Source organism: Coptis chinensis, chromosome 8 (genome assembly GCF_015680905.1).
Source record: "Coptis chinensis isolate HL-2020 chromosome 8, ASM1568090v1, whole genome shotgun sequence".
NCBI classification, from domain to species: Eukaryota; Viridiplantae; Streptophyta; class Magnoliopsida; order Ranunculales; family Ranunculaceae; genus Coptis; species Coptis chinensis.
The window spans coordinates 9362646-9372225 of record NC_141463.1 but is presented as its reverse complement, the minus strand read 5'-3'; the positions used below and the strand labels follow the sequence as shown (position 1 = coordinate 9372225).

At 37.2% G+C, this 9580-nt stretch overlaps 1 protein-coding gene across 1 annotated transcript; it reads left to right on the top strand.

Annotated features, from left to right (window-relative positions):
* Positions 1 to 6704: 6704 nt before the first annotated feature.
* LOC147479787 (putative disease resistance protein RGA1) lies at positions 6705 to 9311 on the top strand. The gene has a single exon (XM_086577747.1). It carries the CDS (start codon positions 6924 to 6926, stop codon positions 9195 to 9197), a length of 2274 nt encoding a protein of 757 aa, XP_086433873.1. The 5' UTR covers positions 6705 to 6923; the 3' UTR covers positions 9198 to 9311.
* Positions 9312 to 9580: the final 269 nt, after the last annotated feature.

Here is a 9580-nt window from a genome sequence, read left to right as displayed (position 1 = left end):
CCAATTCATGATCCATTCACAAAACATAATCCATTACATTCAATCATCTCCAAAATTTACATACATTTAATAAAAAAATATCCACATAATATGTATTAACAAGATCAGTTTGCATGGTTCGACTTTCATTCATCTGTCAAACTTATTAACCTGCAAAAAATCAAAGTCGAAAAAAGAAAAACAATAATAAGAATAGTATCATGAAATATTAACATGAAAAAATGAAGGGATAAGATTATCTATGGATGGGGATAAAAGACAAAAACAAGGGTGGGGATAAAAGCAAAGGAGGTTCGGGATTAGTAGAGTTTGTATAAGTTTCGTGACTTGGTTTCAAACTTTCAATCATATGGAGGATGCTCTAGTTTACACAAGCCTCCAACGGTCCAATCTCTGAAATTCAAGCTACAAGAAGCAAATTAAGAAAGTTTGTTTGCTTTTATGTTTGAATGTTTCTCTACTCAAGTTTATATCGAGGATGGTATAATTTAATGAATCTTGCACACAAGCCTCCAACTTTCAGTGGTGCGGCTACTAGTAAGTGAAAAGATTCTCTCTAAAAAGTTTTGGTCCCGCATGCATAACTAGCGAGGCATTTATCGAATGTAACAGATGCCTCTTTCTTAATCCCCAAGTCCAAAGGTTTAGCAGATTTATTATAATGACAACAAATCTCTTGAACATAACAAACTTTAAACCGCTAGGCATGAAGCAAAAGGTCTAGTAGACATACCGATTTCCAACCATCGGGATCCAAAAGCGATAATCTTTGTGTTGATGCCGGGCAAGGGACCAGGTTCCCCGCATGATCTTCCCACCATAAAGCTTAATAGCGGCTGCAGCCTTATAAACATCGTCCGTGCCTATTGCAATCTGGTAAAAGAAGCAAAGAAAATCACCTTAGAGATACCTAATCGACCAATTAAATAAGTTTAGACAACACCCACCCGGGGAGATATAGAACCGTGGAAAACTTATTAGGTAGAACGAAATCGAGGAGGCAACTAACAGGATTGTATTGAGGCTCGGCAGATTTAAGTTCACACCGCTCAATATTTCAATTTTCTTTACACTTCTTTTTGTAGGAGAGGAAAGAAGTATGCACCAAGATAAGCATTTCCTTTGTCGTACTCTGTGACACCATAGTTGTATGTCAATTCCAAAACCACATTTTTATCTTGAGGACCATACCCCATCATAGCGATTGTATCTTGAAAGAAATGAGCCAAAGCGTCGATACAGAAAAAAGTGCGAATATAATATACTAAACAAAGTTAACACTATAAAAATAATGACGAAAAGTGAGAAAACCAACACCATTAAACAAACACCTAAACAAATGGAACGTGTCACGTTTTTTACCAAACTCGAATCAAGTAGTTAGCTAATGAAGGACTCTGCTACCCAATGATTCAGGCTGTATTGTTCTTACCGGAAGAAGCAATTTAACTTATCAGCGACAAAATAAAATTCCCACAGGCCACTACTCGCACCTATCACCACCCAAACACAAAACCCACTTTCAAAAGCAATTCGTGGATAGCTTGTTCATAGAATTTAACTGTCGGTTAAATGCATAGGAAACCAAAGAGCTATCGCCCTCTACCAAGTGCATGGATATGACATACACAAGGAGGAAGAACTTCCAAGATGAAAGAAAGCCGGATGATCGGTAATACCACCACGACCAAAAGCGGCATCCATTCATTAGGTTGATATGCCATGTTCAAGGATCCATTACGATCGGGTCTTTCTATCGCCAATGAGAAAGTAACAAACAATTCCAATTGAGTCATTTTTTCCTCTAGTTCACGTGGTGTGGATGATCCAAAGTCTGGTCTAATTATTTTCATCCGGTAATGCGTGGAACTGTATTTAATATTAAGTAAACTTGAGAAATCGAGGCTGTGGTTAAGAAGAGAGAGAAAATACATCATGTGTTTAGATTACGCCCAAGTCTCACGACCTCTTTCATTTGGAGCAGAATCACGGATCCTCTCAATAGTCTCCCACGGCGATCGTCCGGCATCAATGTTTTCATTAGACAAGGGAAGAGAGGGTTCAGTGGCAAACTATCCCTTATGCCGTGGTGGCCGACCGATGTTACTAGTGTAGCTAGTAAAGGCTCTTTCGAGCGGGTTCATACTAATGTTTTTCGGTTGGAATTATGTGTTGCTTTGCTCGAGTCCTCATGAATGTACTATTATGTGTGCCGACTAATGTATGCTATTGCATGAATGTTTACAAATAGAAACGAGAACTAGGTGGAGTCCGTTTATAGGCAAGAGTCTAATTACCTTGTACTTTCGGGGTTATCACGTTTTGCGGAGAAGTTCCATGCCAAAAAGCCTTGTTATTTCAAACAACGAAAAACAAAATTTCGGACATTGGTATACATAATGCGGGCAGCAAAGATTTGCAAATACATATGCAAATTACATCGAAAGGAATGACTTTATGCTTAAATGCGCGCATTGCACTTTACCTTCTCATAGAATCTGTATTGCCGCGATCGAGATCCCCACACGAAGCATCAATCGGCACAAAGGCTCGGGTGTTGGCCCTCTTTCCAAAAGCTCAAACTTATAACCATCGGGGATCTTCCACAAAAGCAATAAGCGTATTTCCACCTTTGATGGACCGAGGGCTCTGCGGTTACCTTCCCCCTTTGGCCTTTTACGAGATCCACCGTCTTGGCAACCTATTCCAACAAACAAGTAAATATAGATCACTACAAAGTCTTTGGAACATTATTTGAACCTTCAATATCTATATGATCATTATCGGGACCTTCAGATGTATCCATCACTCTAATCGATCTCTTAGCATAACAAGATGAGTCTCGATCGAGATGTATTGAAACATGGGGAAAGAAAATAATCATCAATATTATGAGGATACAAACTCAACTATTCAAGTTCACCTTATATTTTTACTCAATTTGGTTCTATTTATACCCTTTTTCTTCTCAAGCTTTTTGCAGCCAAACATAATAACAATATCATCAAATTTAAGGCCAGTAATGCTAATATAAATGGGGAAATTAGAAAATCTAAATTGTTTAATGAAGAAGACATCAAAAATATATAGAACTGTTGAAGTCAAAAGCAAGAATTTAAGAAAACAGAAATCAATATAACAACCTCAAGGTAGATAATAAGAGTATTAAAAAAATCCAGAACCTTTGTCTTATATAGGCTGCCCAACAAACTCAATTCAGAACCCCCATTTAAGCGAGTGAATACAAAATACCTTGTTATTTCTGCTCGAGAGATTAGAACAAATTTTGTAGTTTTTCTCAACTTCGTTAATGGAAACGAACTGTACAAAAGCATCCACTTTTCAAACTTTTCGATCAATTTCAGAATTCGACATTTCTCCACCAAACGCACTCGTCCCGCCCATTCTCGAATTAAAAAGCTTCAGATTCACGAATTGAAGAAAAATGGTTATGGTTTAGTCGTTCATAGAAAATTAATTAAGGAATCGTTCCTTGACAAACTTTGCTAGGTCTTCAGAGTAATCAATGGGAGTTTGAGTGAGGAATATGGTCGGGTGTAAGAAGATGAAGATGGACTGAAAAGGAGATGATTGAAACAATTAAGCCGATAAGCTGAGAGATGTTTTTGAAATTTCACCTCAAGATTTATTTGATATTTAGAATAAGATCGATAAAAACGATCTACTCTTTTTGCCCTTTATCCGGTGCTAGGTCCGATTAATGTTGACGGTTCACTTTTTGTACTCACGATAGTTTTCTTTTCGTTCTTGACGGTTGAATATGGTCCGAAAACTTGCACCAAAAAAAATTGGAGCGGTTTAATATAATCGCTAATTTGACCATAAAATCATAATATTTTCTTGACACATGTGTCACACCGCGACATAATGTTACAACAGCCGTCATAAAATCATAATATTTTCTTGGCCTTTTGTGTCATACGACATAAGGTTGCAACAACCGTCATAAAATTATTATATTTTTCGACGCTTGTCTCATACACTGCGACATAATGTTGCAACAGCCGTCATAAAATTATTATATTTTCTTGACGCTTGTCTCATACGACATAATGTTGCAACAACCGTCATAAATTTATTATATTTTCTTGACGCTTGTGTCATACCGCGACATAATGTTGCAACAGCCGTCATAAATTTATTATATTTTCTTGACGCTTGTGTCATATATAATACGACATAATGTTACAATAGCCGTCATAAAAATGTTACTAAAACACCTATCTTGACGGTTTGTAACAAAGCCGTCAAGATAGATAAAAAACAAGCGTCATAATATGTCATTTTTTTAGTAGTGCTTGCTGCTGTTTTTCAGTTTTTTCTCGCAATTTTTTGATATAGAAGGTGGTTTCTGGAATCAGGAGTGCACGCTTAATTCAACAGCTACAGGATCAGGAGCAATCGCAGCTTCGCATAAGAGTTCGGCTGTGGAGAGGCACAAGGTTTTCTTTTGTAAAGTGTACAATAAACGGGACTAGGGCGATATACTTGGGAACAGCTTGGGGTATATTTTCAAGAGTGGTCTGTTCCTTCTGTGCTTGGATGGCATTATAAACCCTTCGGGCTGGATGGACTGGGGAGACCCTTCAAGGAGAGGGTAATGATCCTTCCCTTAATAAACTTCCAAGAGTATAATTTATTTTCCTGAAATTTCGTTCATAAATTCTTTTTATTTAGAACTAATCTCTTAAAATCTACAGGACTGTGTGGTTAGGGGAGTACAAATGCAAGGGATGAGGAGCCGATTTAAGGAGGCAAGTGCCATAGGCCATATCATTCAGAGATGAGGAAGCGAGACCATTTCTGGACAGGAACTTTAACAGGTAGAAAGAACGCCGCAGTGAGAGCTTAGCAAAGAAGAGATCTAGGCTCTCTGCTGCTTCTAAGCCGTCTGTTGCAGCTTAATTGTTGTTGAAGGTGAAAGTCTGCTCGAGTTTTGGTAGAACTATTTTTTATTCTCTCCTTGAGTGTCAATAGCTTTGTCTATTGACCTTATTCTGCATTGCATGCTATGACTATACTCTAAGCATTTAGGAATTTTGTTGTTTGGGTTGTTTCTGATTATGGATTGTTTAAGCAATTTTAATGTGTTTTAATTACCATCTTGAACGTTTGAATTTGTCTTGCACATTTTTCTTTGTGAATCTTTTCTTTTATTTTTCAAGCCTCCAGTATTATTTTAGTTCTGTCTGGATTACAGTGCAAGAATACACAACTGATGTTGTGGTCAAATGTATTTTTGGTACTTCATTTTGCTGAGCGTTTGACTTAAGAAAATTGAACATTGGTAAAACTTCTAAAAGTTTCCTAACAATAACATGTTGACCTAGAGGTGAATATTTAGTTTTTAGTTGTCTGCACAGGGAGATAAATGGAGGGCTCCTTTAAATATTTTTTTTTCGAAGTATTGTACCTCTTGCCAACTTCTTGGACTTTTCAGTCTGATATGTGCAGAGGGTTAAAAAGGATGGACACTATAGTTTTGAATTTTGATACAAGTCTTTTCGAACGTGTGGTGTGGTGAAAGTTCTCTGTATTCCAAATGGTCTATTTGTATATTGGTGTTATGCCTGTACGACACAGCTCAACACTTCTATATTTTGTAAGGTAAATGATCTCAGAGGGATGTCTCATCGAACAACTGAACGTGAAGCAATTGAACAAATTTGCAAATCGGCAGTTGTACACCCGTACTTGACTACCAACATACTGAACAGATTGTATCAGCAAATTGAATAGCTTGAAATGTTACCCTTTTCAAGCACAACTCCTAAGACCCATTTATGCAAACCTAAATATCACTTCCATCAGAAAATCCAAGTTGACTTTCAAAACTTTCGTAGACTACCTTTGTGGCCGTCCAAAGGCCTTTGAGTTTTCTTTATTTATGACAATAATAATCCAAAAATAGAATCAAAACCTTTTAATATATATATATATATATATATATATATATATAATATAAATCCTTCAAACAAAATATACATATATTATAAGCAATGAATCATTAGCTATCAATATACATATATTATTTATTCAAGTAGACTTTAAGTTTTTGAGTCATTAGCTATTTATGTAGCAAGTCCGGCCATAGGCGGGGCCAAATGGCTAGTAAGCGTAAATAATTTAGTTTTCAAAAAATAAAAAATTAAAAAAGAGAATGTCAATTAGTAAATAATATGAATATAGAAAGACAAATATAATGCACCTAAAGATGTTTCCCCTGCATTTAATGCATCTTGAATGCATTGGTTAAGTTCAACTCTAATATGTTGTTGATTATCCCGATAATACCTCATTTTCATTGTTTCAATTTTGACACACATATCAACCACAAATTGTTGCAAAAGGCGACACCCCAAAAAGAACAATGAGACCTCCATAGGACGAATCTGAAAGATGGAGAAACACGAGCAATTAGATCATTAAATATATGGTTTTGTCTGGTTTTGTCAAAAACGTTGTTAACTCTCTGAAACAACTATGCATTTAAATTCTATAATTTGTTGTAATTGTCTAATATGTCCTCAACTCTGATGACATCAAGTTTTCAAGTTTTCATGCATTATGGAAGGCACGGTTATTCTTTGATTGCTTCACAGCCCTTGAGAGTTGTTGAGAGAGAAAATTGTTCAAATGTAAAACGAGTAGCCGACATAATTTTGTAAAAGCAATTTCTCCACTAATTTCACGGAGTGGCCGTGTGGAAAATTTCTCCATTTACCACCAACTTCATCCAAATTTTCCATTGACCACCAACTTCATCCATTTCTGTGACGCATGCAGCACGGAGACTTTTTCTCCATTGTTTCGTGTCCAACCAGTTATTTATACAAGTGTTTGTGCGATATCTTTCTCTCATTCTTATAACAAAAAATTTATCATCACCCCTTCACTACGACATGGCCGATGTACTTGTTTCTCCCATTGTTGAACTACTTTTTTCCAATTTAACTTCTCTGATCAGCACCGATTTTGGTTCACTATATGGTGTGAAGAAGGACTTGGAGAAACTGTCCAGCACTGTGGCTACTGTTCTATCTGTTCTTGACGATGCCGAGGCGAAACAGATCAAAGACAAGTCGATTAGAGGTTGGCTAAGAAAGCTCAAGGATGCTGCTTATGAAGCCGAAGACAGTATGGATGATTGCGCATTAGAATTTCAACGCATTGAGTCAGAGGTTGGGGAGCCGAGTTGCGGTAACCAAGTAAGTAACTCCCTCTCAACTTGTTTTCATTTCAAACAAGTTGTGTTTCGTCACAAACTGGGAAAAAGAATTAAAGAGCTTATACAAATATTTGATGAAATTGCTGCTGAGAGACACATTTTTCTTTTGAGTTCTGGAGTTAGAGTTGAAGATTCCACTCAAGACCGAGAAACTAGCTCTTTTCTAACTGAACCGGTAATCTATGGGAGAGTTGAGGACCGAGAAAGTATCGTCAAGATACTGCAAGACAATGCGCGCAGTCAGAATTGTCTTTCCATCTGTCCCATACTTGGAATTGGTGGTTTAGGGAAGACTACCCTTGCTCAATTGATCTATAATGATGAGTGGGTTTATGGTTATTTCCACAAAAAAATTTGGATTTGTGTCTCCGATGATTTCAGTCTCAAAAGAGTTACAAAAATGATGATAGATTCTCTCTGTCCAGAAGCATGTTATCTTGCCGACTTAGATCCTATGCAGGACTACCTCAGGAAATTATTAAAGAACAATAAGTTTTTGCTGGTATTGGATGATGTATGGGACCATGATCGGGAGAAGTGGAATAAAATAATTCATCTTCTCACATGTGGAGATGAAGGAAGTTCAGTCATTGTAACAACTCGTCTCCCCACAGTGGTAGAATCTATACGTTTCCAAACATTTATAGACTCTACCACATGCATCATTAATCCAACACATGAACTCAGTTTTCTACCAAAGCATGATTGTTGGCTTCTATTCAAGCAATATGCGTTTGGTATGGAGAACGATGAGATCACTTCAAACTTGAGAAAAATGGGTGAGGAGATTATAAGCAAGTGTGGAGGCGTACCTCTTGCTGTAAAAGCACTGGGAAGCCTGTTGCACTCCAGAAATGATGAATTTTGGAGATGTGTAAGAGACAGCGAACTTTGGACTCTTCAAGAACGTGGAGAGAATACCATCTTACCTGCGTTGAGATTGAGTTATAGCCATTTGCCACCAATCTTGAGGCAGTGTTTTGCCTATTGCTCCATATATCCAAAAGATTATCACGATGGAGAAAGCAAAATTGATCCATCAATGGATGGCAAATGGTTTTATCAATCTAGTGGAGGGATAGAGGTGGAAGACATCGGTGGTGAAGTTTTTAACGAGTTACTAAAAGGCTCTTTCTTCCTGCAAGACATGGATGAAGATGTAACTTTGCAAAACGTTACGAAGTTTAAGATGCACGATCTCATGAACGATCTTGCATGCTCAGTTATGGCCAATGATTGTTTGTCTGTGAAAATTGGTGAGATAAGAGATGTCCCTCAGAAGGCAAGACATGTATCGGTGACATATGATTCGGCACCATCGCAAGCAACTCTGAACACAATTTTTAAATCCCAATCATTCTACCGCACAATCCTTTTCCAGCACTGTGCAACCAGTTCCCTTTTAGAGCTCTTTGTATCAACGCTTTCACAACTTGAGTACTTAAGAGTGCTGGATCTCAGCAATTTATGGACCTTCAGTAGTCTACCACCTATTTTCGGTCGTTTAAAACACTTGAGGTATCTCAACCTCAGTAACATGAACATTGCATCATTACCCAAATCCATCTGTAACCTAAGAAACTTGCAGATACTAGTGCTAAGCTACAACTTCAAATTAACAACTTTACCACCATCAATCGGAAACTTGAAGCAGTTGAGGTGCCTTGATCTTTATCAAGTTGGAATCAGGGTTTTACCTGAATCTATTTGCTGCCTAATAAATTTACAGACCCTGAACCTACAGAAATGTCACAATTTTAAAATGTTGCCGAAGAACTTGAGCAAAATGAGGAAGCTCAGAAAACTAGTGATTGGCAGGGACATTTACATTGACATTAACATGGCGGATCCAATGTTGACTCACATGCCATTGGGAATCGGTGAATTGACTTGCCTCAAGCAGTTAAGTACGTTTGTCGTAAGTCAACTTAGTGTGTGTTTGTTATGATGGAAACACTATGGAAAGGAAAGGAAAATAAGAGTGGTCCACCTTTTCCATAGTTTATAAGGTGTTTGTTTACCCATGGAAAGGAAATGAGCTTTTCCATATGGAAACAAAATTATTGAAATGGAAAAGGTTTTTGTGTCTAGCTAACGGTGAAATTTTTGTGGAAAGGAAAGGAAAGGAAATAAATAGATAGAACTTACTACTTAATACACCTATGACCCGCAACAATACAATTATTCATTTCCATAGCTTTTGAAAACAAACGTGATTATTCCTTTCCCCAGGTTTTTTTTTTCCTTTTCCCCAGTTTACCAAACACATACCACTTAAAATTATTTCCTTTCCATTCTATTCCATTCCATTCCATAGTGGACCACCCATTT

Bases quoted from the DNA above. Each gene is read 5' to 3' on its own strand.
- LOC147479787 (XM_086577747.1), top strand. From the start codon at position 6,924: ATGGCCGATGTACTTGTTTCTCCCATTGTTGAACTACTTTTTTCCAAT.